This window comes from Sapajus apella, unplaced genomic scaffold (genome assembly GCF_009761245.1).
Source record: "Sapajus apella isolate SASKATOON/1434 unplaced genomic scaffold, GSC_monkey_1.0 scaffold13, whole genome shotgun sequence".
Taxonomy (NCBI): Eukaryota; Metazoa; Chordata; class Mammalia; order Primates; family Cebidae; genus Sapajus; species Sapajus apella.
In genome coordinates, this window is record NW_022436953.1 from 6,198,975 (window position 1) to 6,222,897 (window position 23,923).

At 54.1% G+C, this 23,923-nt stretch overlaps 2 protein-coding genes across 3 annotated transcripts in view; both read left to right on the top strand.

Annotated features, from left to right (window-relative positions):
- The window catches only part of SUFU (SUFU negative regulator of hedgehog signaling), a 120,950-nt gene extending 114,309 nt beyond the window's left edge, over positions 1-6,641 (top strand). Inside the window, exons 11-12 of one of the 2 annotated variants that reach the window (XM_032281458.1) lie at positions 2,916-2,984; positions 5,481-6,641. In XM_032281458.1, the coding sequence (XP_032137349.1) occupies positions 2,916-2,984; positions 5,481-5,570 (159 nt within the window). In that variant the 3' untranslated portion in view covers positions 5,571-6,641. The remainder of the gene's footprint in view (positions 1-2,915; positions 2,985-5,480) is intronic. The other variant, XM_032281457.1, reaches the window with a different exon arrangement.
- A 12,993-nt stretch (positions 6,642-19,634) lies between these two features.
- Positions 19,635-23,923, top strand: part of TRIM8 (tripartite motif containing 8) — a 14,291-nt gene continuing 10,002 nt past the window's right edge. Inside the window, exon 1 of the mRNA XM_032281460.1 lies at positions 19,635-20,713. Within this exon, the coding sequence (XP_032137351.1) occupies positions 20,144-20,713 (570 nt within the window). The 5' untranslated portion in view covers positions 19,635-20,143. The remainder of the gene's footprint in view (positions 20,714-23,923) is intronic.

Genomic DNA, 23,923 nt, shown 5'->3' on the forward strand with positions numbered 1-23,923 from the left:
TAACATTCTCAGCTCCAGATTTGAAATATACAAAGAACAGGGCCTGTTTGTTCAATCCAAGCTTCTAAGGCTTAACTCCCAAAGGAAATTAAATTAGGTGCCTGGAGCTATGACGGTCTGTCGTGTTTCTTTGCAGAGAATGTCACCCTTAATATCATGCAGATCTCATGTATAATTTTCCCCTTTAATTCTTTTAAAATAATGTGAAGTTGCCAGCAGGAACCAGCAAATCACCAAAAGCGAAAATGGAGGAGCAACTAGGGTTTGTCCTTGTTTTTGATCTGGCCATCCCCTCCCCAGCTGAGCCCACAGTAAGTCCACACACAGATGGTGCCACGCATAGTGGTTGCTCTACTAAAAGCCACTATAATTCACTCTCTCCCTAGCATCAGTTCCAGACCTTTGTCAGAGGAGCCAGCTTAGAATGAACTCAGCATTGGTGGCATTACGTTTCCTTGAAGAGTAACTCTGGTGTCTTAACTGGGTAGCCACAGCCCCTGTGAACCCTCGCCCCTCTTCCTGTCCTCCCTTCTACCCCGTCTCAGCCCTAGCACTTGTTACAATCCTAGATCTATATACTGATCTGGCAGAAAGCCCCTCCCTCCAAGTTATTTGGAGTTAGAAATTAGCCTGGCCCAGACTGGAGTCATTGTAATATAATTGGGTTTTAGGTATGCTTGTGTTTGTGCTAGCATTTGCAGAGATGGCAGTGAGCCCCGGAAATGCCAAAAATATGAATGGGACTTTTGTACTACTTGAGCAGACTGGTGATAACTGGTGAGGAAACTGAACTTTTGGGGAGGACACCCCTGGGATAAGAGTAGGAGGAGCAAGGGCTTGAGCTATGGGAGAGGTATGTGTAAGTCTGGAGTCTGTGGGCAGAGTCAGCTAGCCCCACTTTGGGGAATTAGAACTGTAGGGGTACACCTCCCCCAACTTTGTCAACTTTGCCTCTCCTGTTCTGTCTCTAAGCCTTGTCTCTGTCCTCAGTCAGGTCCCTAGCTCCTAGAACAGAGAGTTTGGTGAGGAGGTGTGGACTGATGGTCAGAGCTATTTTGTACCTGCTGTGGGCTTGGAGTCAGGGAAGGCTGGGTCTCTTGTCTCCTTGCCAGCCAAGGGAGGGTGCCTGTCCTGGTGGGAAATTGGTTGCCTTCATGCCTATGTCCCTGGAAAAATGAATAGAGGAGTCAGTGTCCTGGGGGTGAGAGTTCAGCATTCTGGAGCAGTACTCCAGGCACTAACTTGAGAGTCCAGACATGACCAGGATATGGTCTTAGCCACTCACAAGCCGTGTGACACTGAGCAAATTACATAACCTGCCTATGTCTCAGTTTCCTCCACTGTAAGACAGGGAGATGAGCAGTTAGCATGCCCCATTTGATGACAGCTTTCCTGCTCACTTGGGAGTAGTGTTCTTATTCCTCACTCCCTCCTCTACCCTGTCCACTTCTTGCTTGAAGACCTCCATCCTTCGAGGTCCGGAGCTGTCCTGCTTGCTCACTTCCCTTGTTATCTCACGATGTGGAAACTTTTGTTCTTGGCAGTTGACAATTCCCAGGGGAAACCTGGTGGGTATTTTTCAAGTTCTCAATTCTCCTCCTCCTCACAGGGAGGGCTTCCCCTCAGAAGAGCTCCTTGTCTGGATCTTCACCCCATCATCTTTCTTCCTTTGTGCCCTACCTGGGTGCTCAGAGTATGCACGAGGAGAAAGAGCTGTGGCCTGGGGGTACAGAAGGGTCTGCAGCCGGGGGAGGCCAGGAGGCCCTGGGGACAAGGACACAGAGAGGGAGGGGTAAAGGAAGGGGTCAAGGTTGGAAGAGGAAAGATCCTCAGCCAGGGCCTGGTGGGGTGCAGACCTCAGGTCAGTTTGGCCTGGCTTTGCATAGCAGCCTGACCAGAGGGGTGGGTGGGGAAAATGACTCATCAGATTGAGGAAGTCCTGGTTTTAGAGGCCCTGAGAGTCCCTGGACATTGTTATTGGCAGTGAAAACTTCTTTAGCTGATGAAGGTGGTAGTTGTGCTAGCCAAATAGTGGGGCAAGACTCAGCATCAAAGTGAGAGGCAATGAGGCATCAGACTAGAACAGCAGCGTGGAACTCTGGGAGGTGACCTAGAGAAGAGGAATCTCAAAGAAGCCTGGAGGAACTCAGTGGCTGATCGAGCCCAGGAGGGCAGCGGCTTGGGAGCTTCCATCCTTGGAGGACGTAGCTACTGTGAATGGGAATGGAAGTGGGGAGTCCCTTTGTCATCTGTAAAATGAGAGACATTGGTCCACAGTCTCCAGATTCTCCAGCTCAGACATTCTTGGATGTACCTTCCGGGGCATTTCCAGATTCCAGACAGGGCTTGTATTCCAAATTCAGACAGATTCCTTTTGTCCTGCCACGGTGTGGGGCAGAGGCGGACATGCAAGCCTGACGGCAGCAGCTTCCCCGCCCTTGGCCCTGCTCTTCCCTGTGATTGCACCGCACTGTGCAGGAGGCCTGGGCAACTACAACAGGGGCTTTTCCCCCCCACCAATATATTCTTAATTGAATGTTTTTTCCTTTTTATTTTTCTTTTTTTGTTCCTTTTTTTTCCTGATGTAACCTTTTTACCAGCCCCACCAGTGTTCATCTCCCTTCTGGCAGCAGCATTCCCAGACCTCCCAATGTTCTCCCTCCCCTCCCCATTGTCCGCTGACCCCTTTCCTTCTCCGTCCCTGTCAGATATTGTAGGGAGGTGGGGGGAATGGGGGGGAATGACAGTTGGGGACAGGCCTCAAACACTTCCCTCTGTCCCTTGAACAAATCACAGTGAGCTCATCTATCCTTCATGGTCAGAAGAGAGGTCTAAAAAGCTTGGTGCTTGGCAAAAGATCATATATTTAAAAAATAATAATAATAATAATAAAAGCCTGCCTTGTACCTTCACAGATTCTGTTGACCGAAGAGTTTGTAGAGAAAATGTTGGAGGATTTAGAAGATTTGACTTCTCCAGAGGAAGTAAGCTTGTTTGACTTTACCTGACAGCAGGTCCCATCTCTGGGACCATGTGTGTGCATACATGTGTGTGCGTGTATACATGTGTGTGCACGTGTGCTTGCATGTATTTGTGTGGCTACATCTGTGGGCTCCTCTCCAAGATGCAGGGATAGGCTGGAGAAGAGACTGTAGATTTCTCTTCTATTTCTGTGCACCCCCACCATTCCCTGCTCTACCCCCAGCCCTTGTAAGGATACCCAGCAAATTGTCCAAATTGCCAGCTCCTAAGAACCTCACTGAAGAGGATGCCAGGGCCTTCAGGCTAGTTCAAGTTCTCCCCAGCCCCTGCTGTTCCCTGGCAGGTTCTGAACAGAAAGCCCATGTCTGTTGCCAGAGAACATTCCACTGGGGAGTTCTGGTGGGCAGCAGGGGACTCCTGCCCTCGCCTTGGGCCACCCAGGAGCCACTCTCCCTTCTTCCTTCTCCAGCCATGAGCTGTCCCCTTTTAGTCCCCCTCTTCCAGCCCTGGCTTAGAGCCGGAGGAGCTGGCAGGCCAGCTGTGGTTGTGCCTTCTCCAGCTACTCCTCTGGGGTAGAGGAATGGAGTCCATAATCCCCTTTGTTTTTTCTCCCTTGTTCCCAGCATCCTCATTTACAGGGACTTACCTCATCCTGGAAAGTCCCTTACCCTCCCCCTGCTTCTGCTCCTAGCACCCCAGCAGGATGGGAGCCTTTCTGGCCTCAGGGCCCCATGGGTTAGTGAACATTAGCAGACTGGCCGGGCCTCTGGAGAGCCCTCCTGGGCCCTGACCTGCCTGTGGCAGAGACAGACCCTTCCCTTGCCCTGTCTGCCAGGAAATGTGCTTGGGGGAGAACTCCTCTGCCTCCCAGAGGCCAGGCTTTCTAGCCAGAGGGAGGCCAAGCAGGAGCTAGGTTCCAGCCAGGGCTGGAGCTTCCAGCTGCCAGGGCTCCCCAGGCTGCACCAGCCAGGACACAGAGGACTCTGACGTTCAGGAAGCTGAGGGGAGTGCACAGCGTGGGACCGTCCAGGCCAGGTCTTCAGGTGGACAGGAACTCCCCAGAGCCAGGGGTCACCAGAGCAGAGCAGAGCAGTGTCTCTTCTGTCCTCTGGGATGCAGCTTGAGAAATTGGTTCATTTATACATTCCAAAGTCATCAAGCACCCAGTCCGTGCCAGCCAATCAACCCCCACAAGTCACTGGTCCCTGAGTCCCAGCTCCCCATTCAGTCAGACCAGAGCCAGCTGCCCAGAAGCGCTTCCGGAGAGGCCTTGTCGCACTGGGATGGCACTGTGCCAGGCTGCTGCTTTGAGCTTGGGTGTTGAGGGGGTAGGAGGGGAACAGTCCAGGCAAGAGGGATAGAAGCCAGGGGGAGCAGAGGAAAGTAGGTCACTGAAAATGACTTTTTTCTTTTTTACCTTTTCTGTCCAGAGGCTGTCCCCACACCCTGTCCCACTCGCCACTTTGGTCCTGGCAGAGATAGTCCCCCAGCAGAGAAAGGGAAGAGGGAGGTAGCCACGAAGGGTCAGGCTTGTCTGCCTCCAGCCCTAGCCCCAGGCAGGTCAAAAGCACTGCTCTCTCCTTTCCACCCTGCCCTGACTTCCAGTCTAGCCAACTTAGGAAAGACAGACCCTGTGTCTAAGTTCCAGCATCAGTCCCAGGCAGTGAGCATTTATTGAGCACCAGCTGTGTGCCAGACTGCATCCAAAGTCCTACTGTAAAGAGGGTATCCCTTCCCCAACCAGAGGCTCCCACGTGAACAGCAGAAACAGAACTGTAGGCCAGTCAGTGATTCCTGGGGCAGGGTGGGAGACGTGGCTCACCTTGCCCACTGCTGGTCCCACTGCTGGGACCACTCTGAGGCTGGTAACCCTGGGAAGCGGTGTGAATGAACATGAGGAACAGGGTGGGGACTGGCCCCTCTTGAGGCTCCACCAGGCCCAAGGGATCACCTCAAGCCCACTCTTCTGTACCCACCAAGGCTGCAAGTGTGGTCCTGACTTTGGGGCCGAACTAGGGCCTCTTTCCCTTTAGAGCCTTTGGCCAAGGTTACAAAGAACAGGTTCCAGGGTTCTTCCTGCACTGGCCTCTGAAAGAGAGGCCATGGCAATGACAGAGCTCAGGTCACTTCCCCACAGCCTCCAGACCCTCCCCCAGCCCCCATCTTCCAGCCCTAGGGCCTCAGGGAGCAGATTCCTTACATGCCTGTGGCCAGAGGCAGAATGACGGAAGTGAGCAAGAGGGAGGTCAGCTTAGTGGAAAAAGGAGGAGAAAATGCCCTCCTCCAACCTGGCTAATTATTGGCAGGCCATGGGGAAAGAAGAGGTCACCCACTGCAGCCATTTGAGTCAGCCTCCCACCTGGGTCCAGCATTTGAGAATGAAGCCAGGCATCCCACGGCCCATCCTGGCTCCCCGGACAGGCCTGGGCAGTCTGGAAAGAGCACGGTGGATTCCGCTAATCACTCGCACTCCTGGTCTGTGCTTGCTCCCTCCACAGTTCAAACTTCCCAAAGAGTACAGCTGGCCTGAAAAGAAGCTGAAGGTCTCCATCCTGCCTGACGTGGTATTTGACAGTCCGCTACACTAGCCTGGGCTGGGCCCTGCAGGGGCCAGCAGGGAGCTCAGCTGCTCCCCAGTGACTTCCAGTTAACAGTTGTGTCCACGAGATCCCCACAAATAAAAGGACAAGTGTGAGGAAGACTGCGCAGCACCACCCCATAGCCCAGTGGGGTGCAATGCACAGGCCACGGGCCCTCATCTCACCTCCAGTTCAGGGGCTGCACCCCCTCACCCCCCATGGCTAAGCCCTGCAACCCATCAGGCCAGTAAGCGGGCAAATGCAGACCCTCCCTGACTGCTGCCTAAACAGATTCTGGTTTGAGGTTTGACTCTGGACCCTGGCCGTGCCCCTAGGTGGAGACAGGCCTCATTCTCACCTACCCCCTGCCGCACAGCAGGAGGTGGGCAGAAGGCCCAGGTGCAGAGCAGAGCATGTGGATGCACCGCCCAGCTCAGCTCTGGAAGCCTTTGCTACTCAAGCTCCTCTGGCCATGGAACAATTCCTCTGATCGCGTTTGGTTTTCTTCTTCCTTATTTTATTTTGCAGAAACCGGATGGTATTTTATTGCTCTGCAAAGATGTCCAGAAGCCATGTATATAATGTTTTTTAAACAGAACTTTATTCCCCGTTGAACTTTCCCATTCTCTGACAGAGGCCTAGGGCTGTATCTCTCCCCGGACTGCCACCAGAGAAGGTGCTTGGTGTTCGCCTGCCAGCCCCAGAGCCCTGGAGGAGCCCGCTGCAAAGACAGGCTTTTCTCCTCAGCTGGGCCTGGCAGAGCCTGGGGCAGGGGGAGAGTGGAGACACCAACTTGTGCAGCTTTGAGCCTAGTTTAGCTGGGGCCAGGGAGGGGTGCTACTGTTTTCCAAGTGAATGGGTCTCAAAGACTTGGTGACCCCAGCCTCATCTTCTAGGCCTTTTCCACCCAACCAGGCCTGCCAGGGAGAGGATGAGGTTCAGCATGTCACATACCATCCCCACTGCCACTCAGGGCTTGGGTCTCCAGCTCTGTAACCAGTCCTGTCTCATTTCCCCAGTCCCTGGGCCTACCAGTCTCAGGCTGTAGGACTGGCTTACTAAAACTGAAAACTCTGCCTCTCAACATCTCTTTCACTTTGGTTTTGCTAACACTGCTCTCTGCTGCCCTCCCATCCTCCCTGTATCCATCCATGCCCTGCCCTGTCTTTCATTCTCCACTCCTCATCCCGTCTCCTTTCCGGCATCCTGGCCTCTCATGGTCCTCAGCCCCTCACCCCCAGTGCTGCAGATCTCAGAGTCTGCCTTCCGGAAGCCAGCCTATCTCTACCCCATGGATTTGGAGTTCCTCTTGGCTTATCTCCCACTCCTGACCTGGAACTAGCAAGCCCCTTCCCACCTTCTAACCCCCAAATCTAGGGACTGCTGTAATACTTCAGGATCACTTTCCACCTCTTCAAAGCAAATAATGACTATGCAGGGCTCCTCATGGCTCCCATCTGTCTCTGCTACACACACGGGCACCACCAGGGATGCCGCAGGAGCGCCCACAGGGTGCAGGACTCTGCTGATGAGAGATTCAGCCAAAGAGCTGCCCCCAGGGGTATGAGGGCACCAGCTGGGTTCTACAGGGACAGGAGTTGGACCTCCCTGGAGCCACTAGGCCTGGCCTTCTCTGCACATCCTCAGGGCTATCCAGTTAACTCCATCAAGCTCAGAGCTACAAGGTACATCAGCCTGGAGTATTTGGGAGAGACTGGCTCCAGGTCCCCACCAGCCAAGATGCAAGCCACTCGGAACCTCATGTCGGCAGCTATGCCTCTAGTGCCCTGAGGACCTTCCAGAGGGAGCCCTACTGACCTTCACCCACCACAGCAGCCCTTCCTCTGAAGCTCTTGTCTTCTGACATTTCACAGGCAGAGAGGTGCCATCAGTTTGCCTCCATTCCTTGCCACCCTGACCAGCCTCTCCCTGTACTCTCTCTTGCTGGAGACTGGCCTGAGGGTCCCCCGCTGCAGTTCGCCCTGCTTCCATCTGTGGTTGGGTGGGGAGGGGCATTTTCTGAGCTAAGCTTTGTCATCAGCTTGTGAAGCACCTGGTCAGCAACTTGCCCCAGGCCTGGAGGGCATTTGCAGACTGAAGGTAGGCACCAGCCAGCATGTGGCCCTGTTCTGGGGGAGCAGGGAAAGGAGGAAGTGGGTGAGCTCTGAGATGACGAGCACATGAAGCCTGTGGTCCCTTGGTACCCATGCTATGTCAGGAGCCTCATGCGCTTCCAAGATCCTGCAGGGGCCAGGCTTCATCTCACTGGCTCTGGGGACTGGGCAGGGCATCACGCATCTCTGACCAGGCCTCCTTTCCCATGGGCATTGGTGCCTGCCAGAGGTGTCTCAGGCTGCTGGCTTGGTGACAGAGGACCCTCAAAGATCAAGCCAGGCTGACCTTGGACCCTGCCCAGCACAGCTTCTGGCACAGGATGCTAGGTGAATGTACCCTATCTTTCCCTCCCTGCAGCTCTGTGAGAGCCTCTGACCTTGTGGTGGGTGGAAGAGGTAAGGGGCCTCCCTCCCTAAATCTGCCTCTTCTGCAAGCTACTTGGAGATTTGCCTAGTCCTACCCAGCCCTCCAGGTCCCTGGTGCTTAGCTTCTGAGAAGGGCCTTTCCCTTGCTGTTTCCTGCTGTATAAGGCAGGCTCCTGTGGCTCCGCTGGCCCAGAGTGGGCTGCAGGAGGACCGCAGACCCAGCTGCCATTCTGAGAGGATTTAGGGAGGCTTGTGCGAGGTCTCAGGCCTGGCTAGGGAGCTCAAGCCTCTTCCTGCCCTTATCTTCCACTTCCAAGGGCACTGCTCCAAGGCAGGGACTGGGGAAGCCGAAGGGAGAGTCTAAAAGGGCTAGAGCATATTTAAAAATAGATACAGGGTCTTGGGACTGGGGTTTCGGATTGAGTTGCAAGCAGGGAGAAAACCTGAAGGTCGGTGCCCCTATGGGGCAGACCAGTAGAGAATTTCCTTTACTGTATTTTTTTATCCGGTCTTCCCTCTCTGGCTTCTAGGATGTCCACGCCAGATGAGGTACCTGGGTCCCTGTTACAAGTCAGGAGCCCTGTAGAGAGACCCCCCTTTTGTACAAGTACCTGAATGCTGCAACGAGCAGATTTTTGTAAATTTTATATTAGTTTTTAACGTCAGTGGCGACTCGGTTCCTGGGGCTGCAGCCAGCCTGGGACTTTTGTAAGAATTTTTGGGTGACTCACTTAGATGTTTCCTTCTTGCCCCCTCTTCCTCTGTGTAATCTAAGTGCATTAAACATCTTTGCAGAAGTGCCTGGGTTGTGTGCTCATTTCTGGCTGCCTGGAGTAGCGGGAGCAGGAAGCCTGGGGCCCTGGCACAGGGAGTGGGTTGGAGGCCCCCTGGCATTGTGTCAGGAGTAGAGGAGGTGCCAGGGAGTGGGATCACACAGCTGGTGGCTCTTCAGTCATGCAGAAATGACTTTCCAGGGACAGGCTCTCCCTCACTGGTCCTGAATTCCTCTAAGGTCAAGGGGGTAGGATTGAGGAGCAGTCTGGGGAGATGAGTGGGTGGGTGAAGACCCTCTCTGCTACTTCATCCCTCTTCTACCCTCCTCTCACCAAAAACCCCTTTCACCTTAGGAAGAGGGGCCCTCCTCATCTTCTTTGGAGTCCTTGCTCCAGCTTCCTCTCACATGACATCTAAATTCCGCTTCCTAATCCAGGGCTCGGGGGCAGGATCCAGATAGAAGGGCCATTCAGAAGCAGCCCACCAGCCCTAGCAACTTGACTGGGCTGGGAGCGGAGGGAGGTAATGGGTATATCTTCCTTCCAGCCCAGCTCCTACCTCTCCATGGCCGGGAGGCAGCAAAACAGCCCAATGCCCAGTGCGGGGAGGCACTGAGCTGGGGGAGAAGGCACTAGCCTGGCAGGCAGGATGAGGGCTGCACCCAGAAAGAGTTTTTGGAACCTGTGATCACCCGGGCCTTCACAATTCATTCCCTTCTGGTTTTCTGTCCTGGGGAGTGGCAGGGGATTCTGCTGGGGCTGGAGCAGAGGTCCTAGGACATCATAAGCAACAGAGAGGGGGTGTCAGCTCCTATGAGGGGGCTTTTACCTCCTGTCCCTTCTGTGAGACCTAGCCATGTGGGGGGCCTTTGCTGAGGGGTCCACACTCCTTCCCCTGCAGCCTCACTAAACTCTCGAACTGAGCAGTGCAGCAGGTCTTGTCTGGGGTCCTCAGTCCCTCTGGTGGTCAGAACAAGGAGGTGGGGAGGGTAGGAAGTCAGACTGACAACCCCAGGTGGACCTAGGCCACGCTGTCCCCTTTTCTCCGTGGAGACTGGGGATTGGAGGAAGTATCCTCCTCCTCATCTGACTTTAGCCTACAGGGACTCAGGGTCCGGGTGAAGTTCTTGCCCCAGAGAATGCAGAATAGCAAGATCCTCTGTTTAGGTGGTTCTGCGAGACAACACCAGGCTGAGGCTGTTTCTGGAAAGAGAAGTGCTCCTGGGCCTACAGCAGAGACCCCAGCCCTAGAATTGGGGAGGAGAGAGATCTACCATGCCATCATCTGTAATGTCTCCTCCAGAAAGTCCTGTGGGCTTTCCTCCCAGGCGCCTGCTTTGCCCCATCTGGGTATGCTGGGGGCCTTGGGGAGGGAGTCACACAGGCTTCAGGGGGGCTGGGGAGCCTGAGAGATTTGCCAAACTGGCCTGACCAGAAGAAGAATGCAAGCTACAAGTGACTCAACCCAGCCTGCCAGGCACTGAGGCTGAGGCAGGCTTCAAGGGAGTAGATGGTGGGGAGGCCAGGGTGGGGTGATTTGCTGGGCAGGGGAACGGGTAAGCCAGCCTGCAGGGGCAGGTCTGGATGTGGCCTGAGAAGGGCAGACATCTCCAGGTCCCCTCCACAGTGCATGGTGGGACTGACCCATCCCCTCCTTTCCTCCTTATTGCCAGGAAGTCTGGGAGAGAGCTGAGGGCAGCTTGGGGAAGGAGCAGCTGACTGCTGGTGGGTGTCCATGGCTTGAATGGCATGGCTCTCCAAGCAACCTGCAGGGCGAGGGAGACTTTGAGGGGGCTATGATGAAAGTAGCGGTCTTATTGGGGCCAGAGAACTGAGGACAGAGGCCCTGTTCCTTGTTTTTCCAATCTCACCTACCCAACCCCACACCCCATCTCAGTACCAGGAGAGCCCTGGAAGGATACAGAATGGAGCTTTTGGGTCTCAACCTTTACAAGACAGAGGAAGGCCAACCATGCATTGTCGAGCCTCTACAATAACACTGTGGGAACCAACTAGAAAACGTTCCATTGTTCTTTCAACAAGTGTGTGCAGGCACTCTGTTGCATACTGGGACGCTGGACACAGGCCCTGCCTTAAGAGGCTCAAAGTGCAGTGAGAGGAAGTAGACAAGGAAACAGATACTTACGAGGAAGAACCATGAAAGAGGAAGGCAGTAAGCTGCTTCCTGTCCTACCCCAGCTCTACCACTTATAAGGGTGACTTCAGACAGGTGCCTAACCCAATTTGGGGAGATTAAAAAAGGCTCCCTGAAGAAGTAACATCTAAGCTACAACCTAAAGGATGCTTAAGGATGAGTTGAGTAGAACAAGAGGAAGCTTTACTTTCATAAGCTCTCCAGGCAGTCAGAACAACAAGGGTAGAAACCTTAAAACTCTGCTTGGGAACTAGAGTGCAAATTGCCTGCAATATATGGTTTAAGGCATCAAGCTTTCATTTTAGGACCATCTCCTTGACTGCTGGATGGAAAATGTTTTGAAAGGGAGGAAGAATGAAGGCTAGGTGACCAGTGATGCCTTCATCAGGGTAGAAGCAGTAGGGACAGAGAGAATGGGATCCATTTATTGATTCAACAAATATTTATTGGGCATCTACTGTGTGCTAGGTCCCATTCTAGGCACCAGAGATACAGCATTAAAGAAAATACCTCCTGGGCCGGGCGCGGTGGCTCAAGCCTGTAATCCCAGCACTTTGGGAGGCCGAGGCGGGTGGATCATGAGGTCAAGAGATCGAGACCATCCTGGTCAACACGGTGAAACCCCGTCTCTACTAAAAATACAAAAAAATTAGCTGGGCATGGTGATGCGTGCCTGTAATCCCAGGTACTCAGGAGGCTGAGGCAGGAGAATTGCCTGAACCCAGGAGGCGGAGGTTGCGGTGAGCCGAGATCGCGCCATTGCACTCCAGCCTGGGAAAAAAGCGAAACTCTGTCTCAAAAAAAAAAAAAAGAAAAAAGAAAATACCTCCTTCACAGATCTTATATTTTAATGATGGGCGACAGATAATAATTTTCTCTTTGTTGTTGTTGTTGTTTTTGAGATAGAGTTTCGCTCTTGTTGCCCAGGCTGGAGTGGAATGGCGTGACCTCAGCTCACTGCAACCTCCGCCTCTTGGGTTCAAGCCATTCTCCTGCCTCAGCCTCCTGAGTAGCTGGGATTACAGGCATGCGCCACCACGCCCAGCTAATTTTGTATTTTTAATAGAGATGGGTTTCTCCATGTTGGTCAAGCTGGTCTCAAACTCCTGACCTCAGGTGATCCACCTGCCTTGGCCTCCCAAAGTGCTGGGATTACAGGCATGAGCCACCACACCCGGCAATTTTTTTTTTTTTTTTTTTTTTTGAGACAGAGATTCACTCTTGTTGCCTAGGTTGGAGTAGGCAACACTGCAACCTCCGCCTCCCAGGTTCAAGCAATTCTCCTGCCCCAGCCTCCTGAGTAGCTGGGATTACAGATGCCTGCCATCACGCCCAGCTAATTTTTGTATTTTTAGTAGAGATGGGGTTTCACCATGTTGGCTAAACTGGTCTTGGACTCCTGACCTCAGGTGATCCGCCTACTTCAGCCTCCCAAAGTGCTGGGATTATAGACGTGACCCACCGCGCCTGGCCAGATAATAATTTTCAAAAGAAGGGTATATCATACATAGAGACCCATGCTATGAAGAAACAGAGGAGGACGGATAGTGGGGCTGGAGGAAAGGGTGCATTTTTTAAATAGAGAAGTCAGGGAAGGCCTCACAGCATAGGTGACATTTGAACAAAGGATCACAACTACAGGAAGAAGTGTGCCATAGGGCTATCTTGGGGAAGATGGGCCAGGCAAACTGAAGAGTGCCTGCAAAGGGTAGGGAGTTAAGGAGAAACACACCAGGCACCTTTGAGGAGCACCAGGGAAGCCACGTGGGTGCAGCCAAGTGGGAGAAGAAGAGGCTAGAAAATTATACAGAGGCTAAACTTTGGAGGGCCTCGGAGGGAATTCTAAAACTTTCACCTTTATTCTGGTTGAATTGAGAAGGCACTGGAAGATTTTGAGCAGAGGAGTGACATTTTCTGACTTATATATATATATTTTTTAAGACAGGGTTTCACCATGTTGGTCAGGCTGGTCGTGAACTCCCAACCTCAGGTGATCCGCCTGCCTTGGCCTCCAAAGTGCTTGGATTACAGGCGTAAGCCACCATGCCCGGCCTCTGACATATATATATATATATATATTTTTGATGAGGGAGTTAAGACGGAGTTTTGCTCTTGTTACCCAGGCTGGAGTGCAATGGCGTGATCTCGTCTCACCGCAACCTCTGCCTCCTGGGTTCAGGCAATTCTCCTGCCTCAGCCTCCTGAGCAGCTAGGATTACAGGCACACGCCACCATGCCCAGCTAATTTTTTGTATTTTTAGTAGAGATGGGGTTTCACCATATTGACCAGGATGGTCTCGATCTCTTGACCTCGTGATCCACCCACCTCAGCCTCCCAAAGTGCTGGGATTATAGGCGTGAGCCACCGCGCCCAGCTCTGACTTATATTTTTTAAAAACTGGCCGGGGCCCAGTGCAGTGGCTCACGCCTATAATGCCAGCACTCTGGGAGGCCAAGGTGGGCAGATCACTTGAGGCCAGGAGTTTGAGAACAGCCTGGCCAACTTGGCAAAACCCAGTCTTTACTAAAGATACAAAAATCAGCTGGGTGTGATGGCACACACCTGTAATCCCAGCTACTAGGGAGGCTGAGGCAGGAGAATCCCTTGAACCCAGGAGACAGAGGATACAAAGAGCTAAGATCATGCCACAAAAAAGATTACCCTGGCTACTATGTTGAGAATTGACTCCAGGAGGTAAAGGCAAACGGACGGAAATCAGGAGCTACTGAAATAATCCAGGCAAGAGATTATGGTGAAGTAATGGAGAGGTTAAGAAGTAGTCAAGATTTGCTGGCTGGACACACTGGCTCACACCTATAATCTCAGCACTTTGGGAGGCCTAGGCAGATGGACCACTTGAGCTCAGTAGTTCAAGACCAGCCTGGGCAACATAGCAAGACTCTGTCTCTACAAAAAGTATGAAAATTAGCTGGTGTGGTGGCATACACCTGTAGGTAGTCCCAGCTATTCTGGAGGCTGAGGCAGGAAGATCACTTGAGACCAGGAGGTAGACATTGCAGTGAGCCATGATCGCACCATGGCACTCCAGCTTGGGCACTGCAGAGACCCTGTCTCAAAAATAAAAATAAAAAAAGATCTGCTGAAGGATTGGTTCACCGAGAAGCAGAAGACAGCAGCAGGAATAGTTTTAAGAGGGAGCAGAAATTAGTATTCTTTTGGACATGTTGAGTTTGAGATGTTTGCTGTAACTCTATGTGGGGATGTCATGTGAGCAACAGATATGCAAGTGGATGATCTGAGAGATTTAAGAGAAGGATCTATAAGATCTGATTGAATGTATAAGGGGAGGGTGAGGGCAGTAAGGGACAGAGAGCTGTCCAGGTTGTCTTCTTCATCCTCAGCTTGGTAATAAGTTGTTGAAGGCCAGGTGCAGTGGCTCACATCAATAATCCCAGCACTTTGGGAAGCTGAGGTGGGCAGATCACATGAGGTCAGGAGTGTGAAATTAGCCTGGCTGACATGGGCGAAACCCCATCTTTACTGAAAACACAAAATAAGCCTGGCTTGATGGCATGCACCTGTATTCCCAGCTACTTGGGAGGCTGAGACATGAGAATTGCTTGAACTTAGGAGGCAGAGGTTGCAGTGTACCACTAGCGCTCTGGCCTGGATGACAAAGCAAATAATAATAATAATAAGTTGTTGATAGGTCCAATGACTGAGTTGGGGAGTGCAGGAGGAAGAACAGGCTGGAATGTGAAGATGGTGAGTTTGGCTTCCAGTACATTGAATTCAAGGTGCCTATGGGACATCTGTGCAGACAGCATAGTTAGTTCTATGGATCTGCAACCAGGAGATGAGGATTTAGCCTGGAGATACTGCTGGGGAGTCATCAGCATATACATGGTAATAAAGTTCAGGAGTAAATGAGATAGCCCCAGGGTAAGAGAAGAGGATGGAAAGCAGAACTTTGAGGACTGCCAACATTTATGATATGGAAATTGGAGGCTTCTATGATTAGAAGATAAGAAGAAAATGAGAAGCATATGATGTCTTACAAGTCAAGGGGAGTATTCTAAAAAGACAAGCAGTGAGGAATTCTTTAGATTGCTTATCCTGGGGGTCATTGGTGAGGAGGCCAGAAAGGACCCTACAACTGCTCCAAGCTAGACCTTCTTTCTTAGCACCATCCTAACAGCATGGACTGGAGGATTAGGGTTTAGAAGACACTTTTTCTCCTTGTTTGCTCATTCAGACATTCATTCACATATTCGATTGCCCCACATATGACCCCCCATGTGAAGAGATGAAAAGTGCTAAAGACAGGCTTTGTCATCAGAGGATCAGGAACCCAGAGGTCATACTGAACTAGATTTCAATCTCAGTTCTACTATTTAGAACATAATCTTTGATGACTCCAAAATCCCTATCTCCAGGACAAACATCCCCACTGGGCCTATCTATACAATTGTCTCCTCAACATTTCTACTGGGATATGAGCCATCTCAACTTGGAAAATCCCATTACTCACCAGTCTGGGCAACATGCTAAAACCCTGACTCTACAAAAAAATACAAAAATTTAGAAATTTAGCTGGGTATAACTTGGGAGGCTGAGGCAGGAGCATTGCTTGAACCCCAGAGGCAGAGGCTGCAGTAAGCCAAGCTCACGCCACTGCACTCCAGCCTGGCACCTGGCAACAGAGCAAGACTCTGTCTCAAAAAAAAAAAAAGAAAAAAAGAAGAAATTTAGCTGGGTATGTTGGTGTGCGCTTGTAGTCCTAGCTACTCAGGAGGCTGAGGGAGGATCACCTAAGCCTGGGAACTTGAGGCTGCAGTAAGCCATGATTGTGCCACTGCACTCAAGCCAGGGCAACAGAGTGAAACCCTGTCTCAAAAAAAAAAAAAAGAAAAGAAAATACAAAAGAAAATCCCCTTACTCAAATCATCTAATCTTGTTCAGTTTCCCCTTCTTAGTAAATGGTGCTACCATCAGCCTTTTGTTGAGATCTGCATCTTTGGAGGATAGAAGGGAAAAAAATATATATACATATACTATAAACATTATAGTATAGCCAGGTGCGGTGGCTCACACCTGTAATCCCAGCACTTTGGGAGTCCAAGGCAGGTGGATCTTGAGGTCAGGAGTTTGAGACCAGCCTAACCAACATGGTAAAACCCCATCTCTACTAAAAATACAAAATTAACTGGGCATGGTGGCACATGCCTGTAATTCCAGCTACTTGGGAGGCTGAGGCAGGAGAATCGTTTGAACCCAAGAGGCAGAGGTTGCAATGAGCTGAGATCGGGCCATTGTACTCCAGTTGGGCGACAAGAGTGAAACTCGTCTCAAAAAATAATTATTATAATGTATATAATATATGGTATATTATAATACATATAGTACATATAGTATATTTATACCATATACTTACCATATACAGTATATCTGATGCTAGATATAATACATTATATAATAGTATGCTATACTTATATGGTGTATTTATAACAATGTATAGTATCTTTTAATAAGATACTATACTTTTTTTTTGAGGCGGAGTCTCGCTGTCACCCAGGCTGGAAGACAATGGCGTGCTCTCGGCTCACTGCAACCTCCGCCTCCCGGGTTCAAGCGATTCTTCTGCCTCGGCCTCCTGAGTAGCTGGGATTACAGTTGCCTGCCACCATGCCTGGCTAATTTTTGTATTTTTAGCAGAGATGGGGTTTCAGCATGTTGGCCAGGTTAGTCTCAAACTCCTGACCTCATGATCCACCCGTCTCAGCCTCCCAAATACTGGGATTACAGGCATAAACCACCGAGTCTGGCTAATATACTATACTTATATAGTACACTTACAATAATATAGTAGTATAGTATATATGTTATATCTAGTATAGGATATACTTTATATGGTGATAAGTACATCCTGATCCCATTTCTACCCCCCTCCTATTATTGTACTGATTCCTCGCCACCCGATATTTAATCAACCTGATATTTAATCCAAAATACATACCAAATCTGACAGCTGGTACAACCAGCTTAAAGTCCAAACTTCTCACCATAAACTGTAAGGAAGACCCTGTGTGTTCTGGCCCCTACTTTTTTTTTCCTGGACACATGGCCTTCTTTCTGTCCTGGAACCTGCCTGTTCTATTGCTTTTGCATTTGTTTTCTCTTCTGACTGGATAGCTCTTCCCCCAGGTTGTCACCGGTCTGACTCTTCGTGTGCATTCAGGTCTCAGCTCAAATGTCACTTTTTCAGAAAGCCTTTGTGTGAAACTGTTAATACTTTATCACGAAAATTGTCCTACGTAGATTTACACTAAAATTTTTTTGTACGTTTTTCAGGGAATTGCCAGGGCCTAGAAAAACCTTTTGTTAAAGATTTATTGACCAACCATTGACCTTGGCAGATTTCTGCAGTTCTTTAAGCCTTGGTTTCCTTATCAATAGAGGGATAAATGCCTATTTTGCGTGGTAGTTTAAAGCGCCAAGGATAAAGGTAAAAGCATTTAAGGACATAGGGAAATCGCCCCACACTGAACCTTTGCATTTCCCTGCTCAGCTCCACGGGACTGCTGAGCAGACCGACAAACGCTCCTTTCCCTCTCTGTAAAAAGAGCTACGGGTCTTCACTTCAGGCCCAGGAAGAAGTGGTCCCACTACGCCGTGGCATCATCGCTTTTTAAGAAACACGGAAACCCCCCCCCACCATCCCAATGTTTAATGTACCGAAGTTTGTGAGAGTCACGTGAGACTCTCAGGTCTGCCCCGCCTTAAAGAGGTGGAGCCTCAGCTTGTGGACCAATAGCAAGAGCAGCCTCCGGAACGGCCCCAACGCGACAGGGAAATGGGGAGGAGCCAGGCGCCGGGCAGCTGTAACACCACTTCCGGAAAGCACGCCCCGCCCCTTCCCCTCCCCCGCGCCGGTTTCTTTAGCCAGTGCCGGGTGGGCAGAACCTGCGGGTGCTGATTGAAGGCGCCGCCTGCCGCTTTCTCCTCGCCTCCCCCCTCCTCGGCTCCCCGCCCCCTTCCCGAGTAGCGGGACCGGCCTTGATGTAGGAACACCACCCCCCCGCCTCTTTCCGCCCCAGCCGGGTAGCCCAGCTCGCCGCAGCCCCTGGCCCGCCCGCGTCCCCACCCTGCTGGCCCAGCTCTGCTCCGAACCCATTGTACACGGCCGGCTGCTGACTCCCAGGCCGGGCCGTGGCGGGGGCGCCTGGACCCCTGAGTGCCTCTCTGGCGGGCCCCGCAGGCCGCGGCCTCTCCCCCGCCCGCTTTCCTCGCGGCGACGGCGGGGGCGCCCTTTCCTCCCGGCGCGGGCGGCGGGGACGCACCCCCACCTCGCGGCGCCCCTTCCCAAGGGGTGAGCCGGGCCCGAGCAAGTCGAGGCAGGAAAAGGCCGCCGCGGACTGCCCGGCTAGCCGATCATTTTTATTATCGAGATTATTATTAAAAGGGGGCGGGGACCCCAGGACGCTGGGGAGGGGCTGGAGACGCAGGTATTTTTATTAAACGGATTATTCCTGAAATAATAATAATACGCGCAAGATGGCTGAAGGTGGCTGTGATGAGAGTGTTGGGGTTGGGATTTTTTCTTCCTTTTTTTTTTTTTTGATCTGAGGATAAAGCTCTGAGGCGACAGCGGCTGCGGAGACCCTGCCCGGAGCGCCCTCCCCTCCCTTGAGAAGCCGCGGGCGGACAGACGGACCACGGATCGAGCGACGGGCGCGGGCCCGCCCCGGACGCGTCGCCTGGGCAGCAGCCGGGGACCGCGGGCGCTCGCCTTTCTGCCGACTTCTTCCAATTCTCATCTTTTTTTATTTTTTGGACAGGACCGGGGTGGGTGGAGCAGAGGTGGAGAGAAATCGGGACTTGGCATTTTCTCCCCTCTCTCTCTCCTAATTTGTTGGAGGCCGCCAGCCCTCCCCTTGGAAAAAAAAAAAAATCCCACTTAGAAAAAAAAAAAGCAGGAGCGAGAGGACGCCGCGGGCCCCTCAGCGAGCGCGCCCAGACCCCGGCCGCCGCCGCGGAGCCCAAGATGGCTGGGCGCTGAGGGAGGCGGCTCGGCCTGGCCCCGCCGCCGCAGGCTGGCTCCGACCGCAGCCCCGAGCCTTCCAGGCCCGAGCAGAGGCCGAGAAGAAAAGAAAGGGGGGGGAGGGGGGCGGGGGGGGGCGAAGGGGGAGGGCCGGGGAAGGGGAGGGGAGGGCCGGGAGCCGAGCCTCCTGTTCATTAGCAGTTGAGAAAAATTCCTTTCTAGTTTGATCAATCCTTGTTTTCCTCGGCAGAGCCGGGCGCCCGCCCAGTACGGAGACGGCGCGCGGGGTCTCTCCGCTGCGGGGGCGCCGGGCCTCAGGGGAGCGCAGAAGTAGCCGCCCGGGGGTCAGGCCGGAGCGCCGCCGGGGCTTCTTCCTCCCTCCCTCGCCGGTTGCCTTTTTTTCCACTTCTCTCCCTCCCCCTTCCGTTTCTATTTGTGAAGGGAGGAGGAAGGCAGAGGCGGGCTGGTGTCTCTGGCCGGGGACTGGAATTTCATCTGAATGACTGCCCCTGAGCGCACGCAGCGCCCCGGAGTCGGCCCGCCCGCGCCCCGCAGCCCGCGCCCGGCCGGCCAGCCGGGGGACGCCCGCACCTTGGCCCGGGGACCACCGGTCCGCCCCTCCCGCTCCGTCCGGATCTAGCAGCCTCGGCGCGGCCGCGCTCGCCTACCGGCCCCACGGACCCCGGCCCCTGCGAGGGAGGCGCGGCGCCGACAAGCCGGGCGGGAGCCGCCGCCGCCGCCGCCGGAGGAAGTGTGCTGCTCCCAGGCTCCGTCTGCCGCGGGGCGCGCCCCAATGTCAGCCGCGGGGCCGAGCGCAGGCCGCGGGCCGCCGCTGCCCTAGCTGCGCCGACGGGGAGGCGGCCTCTTATATGGAATTTGGACCCCGGCGCTCCCTTCCAAGGCTGGAGCCCCGGCCGCGGCCCTGGCGCAGTCCGCCACCTCCCGCTAGGCGCTCGGGAGGAGGAGGAGACGCAGAGGGCTGCGCGCGCGGCTTGAGGACCGAGGCTCCCTCCTCCGGGGGGCGGGCACGCGGAAGGCGCTGCTGACTGAGCGACCGTCGGGGCCGGCTGGGGCCGAAGCTCGGGGCTGGGTGGGCCTACAGCGGCTCCGGACGGACCCCTGGGGCTGGGGAGTCGGGGAGGCCTGCCCCGGCCCCCTGTCCGCGGCCGCCATGGCGGAGAATTGGAAAAACTGCTTCGAGGAGGAGCTCATCTGCCCCATCTGCCTGCACGTCTTCGTGGAGCCGGTGCAGCTGCCGTGCAAACACAACTTCTGCCGGGGCTGCATCGGCGAGGCGTGGGCCAAGGACAGCGGCCTTGTGCGCTGCCCAGAGTGCAACCAGGCCTACAACCAGAAGCCGGGCCTGGAGAAGAACCTGAAGCTCACCAACATCGTGGAGAAGTTCAACGCCCTGCACGTGGAGAAGCCGCCGGCGGCGCTGCACTGCGTGTTCTGCCGCCGCGGCCCCCCGCTGCCCGCGCAGAAGGTCTGCCTGCGCTGCGAGGCTCCCTGCTGCCAGTCCCACGTGCAGACGCACCTGCAGCAGCCCTCCACCGCCCGCGGGCACCTCCTGGTGGAGGCGGACGACGTGCGGGCCTGGAGCTGCCCGCAGCACAACGCCTACCGCCTCTACCACTGCGAGGCCGAGCAGGTGGCAGTTTGCCAGTACTGCTGCTACTACAGCGGCGCGCATCAGGGACACTCGGTGTGCGACGTGGAGATCCGAAGGAATGAAATCCGGGCAAGTACCCTACACGCGCGCGCGCGCACACACACACACACGCACAAACACAGTCCCTCCCGCCCGCCCGGGGACCACCCTTCCCGGCAGGCTGACTCTTGTGACATCAGGCCAATAGCCCCTGGCCAAACTCTTCTGTGAAAGTTTGGGGACAGGGTCCTGGGAAGAAGGGGCCCGAGTCGCTACTTAGTACATTCCCGCACCTGTGCGCACAGGGTCCGTCTTCTGAGTGCTTTATGGGATTGGGCGTGGGACCGTCAGGGGTAGAGTTTGGGTGTCGCTTTTCCGTGGTGCGCAGCTCCCTCCCCCAGCGTTGCTGCTGTAGGCCCTAGGGGAAGTCACCGAGGCAGTGACCCCGGTCCTGCCTCTCCAGCTGCTGTTTATGTAATGAGTGTCCCGGTGCCGCCGCTGTGGCTGACATGATCCATGATGCTGGCATACCAATGAGGAAGTAAACAAAAGCAGCCATGTTAGTTTTCAGCGCTATTGGAAACACATTGGGGGGGCGGGGGGAGCTTCCGGAGGGAGAGCAGAACTCCGGCCATCTCTCTGGACAGGGTCTGAGCAGCCAGCCAGCGAGGCCCCGACAGCGACTCCGCTATTTGGATTCCTCCCGAGAGCCGGCTCTCCCTGTGTGAGAATCACTGCCCTGTGTGCCTGTGTGTTGCACGGGCTGCATGAACAAACCTTGAAGTATGTGTCTTCATCCTCCCGGCCCTCTCGCCCAGCCCAGCCCTCTTGCCGCCCTCCCACATTTGGGGAGGGGAAGTTGAAGACGGAAAAAGAATCCTGTGGGTTTAAGGTTGAGCCGCCTTGAAATCTGGTTTCAGGCAGCTGGCTCCCCTGGGCAGCCGGCTGGGTGATTACAGAACCGCGTCCCCTCCCATTGTATACACCCTGCGGCCGCGGCCAATGTCAAAACCGCCTCCCCCCCTCAGGCCTCTGGGCCTGGTTTTGGAGCTGGACTGAGGCAATACTTCCGTCCCCTTCAGTGGAGGGGGCTCCTCCTAGGTCCCTCCCCAGTCCTCTGGCTTTCAGGGTTGAGTCATACCAGAAGGAAGGGCTTGGCCTGACACCTTGGAGTCCTCTCTGAAGCCCCAGCTTGGGGCCTGGGGCCTGGGGCCTGGGGCCTGGGTGTGATATGTGGAGGCGAGGCTGCTCCGGTGGGACTGGGAGTGTCTCTGGGTGGGGGCCCTTGGAGGTTAGTGGAGGCCAGTGGCAAGGCTGGGTATGAGGAAGCTCTGCTCAAGGCATGATTGGAGATGGGGCTGTTTCCTGTGGAGCGGGGACCAGTCAGAGTGAGTCACTGTTTAGCAATTAAAAAACACACACATACAACCAACAAAAGGCAGGAGGGCCACCACAGGCTGGGGCGGGGACAGCAAATACAATTTACTGTATAATTAGTTTCCACTCGGATGGGGTAGCTCTGGGTTTGTGTGCCAGGATAGGCCTCTGGTTTCTTAAAGGAAGTGTGTCCTCCACCCCCTGTGTCCTCCACCCCCATTCAGGGCAGGCACAGCCCACACTTTCCCCAGTATTGGGAAGCTGCTGCTATTAATAAAGATGGAAGGGCTGGGGGAGGAGGCCGGGAAAAGTGCAGAGGCAGGAGAAAGGAGGGCTGTCCAGTTCTCTGTCCTGGGATTGGCAGTGGAAAATGAGAGGAGGGGAAAGAGATGTAGCTGAAAGGAACAGGGGAGGGGCAGCAACCTGGGCGATGCTGGGATGCCTGCCCGCACCCACAGTGTTGCTGTAGCTGGCCTGAGTGCTAGGGATGTCTTTAACTGAGGTGGGGGAGAAAAGGTAACTCTACCTGACCTGGTGTAGGATAGCTTTAGGTGTCTGTGTTTTTGAGCGTCTTTGAGACTCCTTCGCTCTCCAATGCACCTGTCTCCCGTCTGTAGAGTTCGGGGTGCAGGTAGGGGTGGGTGGATGGTGTGTGCAGCAGAGTATTCCCTGGAATGTCCCCAGCAGGCCCCTCATCTCCAGACTGGTGGATTGGATGGAAGCAGGCACTGAACTTTGTCGGCAACTTTGCAGGGTTTGTGCGCGCATGAGTGCTTTCCTGTGCCTCGTGTGGGCAAGCTCAGAAGGAGTGCGTTGCATCAGGGCCAGATGTGCAATTCTGTGTGTTCAGCAGCTGTGCCCTGCAGTGGCAGCCTGAGTCTCATCCTCCAGGTTTCCCCTTGCCAGGCCCCCGATTCTTTCTGGTGCCCCAGGGCACTGGGGTTGGAAACCCTTCAACAGCCAGTGTCACTCAAGTGTGAGTTTGACTTATTGAATGTGGAGGGATAGGGGCCTTGCCTGCCCTCCCAGGAGGGAAAGGAGGGGGTGAGCCATAGGAACCTGAACCTTTGCACACTCTGTAGGTCATACAGGGGGAGTGGGTGGAGTGCCCTTCCTTGACCCCTTTTCCCTTGCTGGAGGGAGTCTGCCTTAAAGGGCCTTTGCTGGTGTTGTGGGCGAGGGCAACAGAAATTCTCCAGGATATAGGAGCAGAAGCACAGAGAACTGGCACCTGCCTTAAAATCTAGGCTCTGCTCTTGTGCATCCTTCTGCTCTCCCAGGGGGATTGCTGACATGCCTGTCAATTGGCTGGAAATAGGAAGCCCTGATTAACCCCTCCCTGGTGGCCTTGCCCTCACACACAGCATCCACAGGTGCACATGGGTCATGACCTAGAGCAGGGACCAGCAGGAGGGCAAGCAGGGCCTCCATCCAGCCTGGGAGACTACAAGCGGTAATCTCAGAGTCAGACCCAAGCAGGTTGTTGCCCTAATCTCCCCTTGAGAAGCCAGTGTGTCAGCTACATTGCCCTGAGGCCTGGATACCCACTGGATGGTCCTGAGACCACTCTCTGGGATGTGCTTAGACCCTAAATGTGCTCTCCCATGAGGCTGTGGGGAAGCTAAGGGCCCAAGATTTGGACATCCAGGTGGGCTCAGGCCTGGCAGCCCTGAGTGGTCAGACCCCTCCCAGCCCCCAGGTTCAGGGGTTCATCTAAGCAATGAGGGACTGCTGGGAACTGGGGGAGTCCTTATCTCATGACCGCCCACAACATGGAAAGAAGACCCAAGAGCAGGCCTGGTTGCATGCGTGAGGGGCCTGTAGGTGTCTGGTTTGTGCGTCTATGCAGGTGTGTGGTGCGTGTGTCTATGCAGGTGTGTGTGGTGCATATGTGTCTGCAGGTGTGTGGTTCGTGCGTCTATG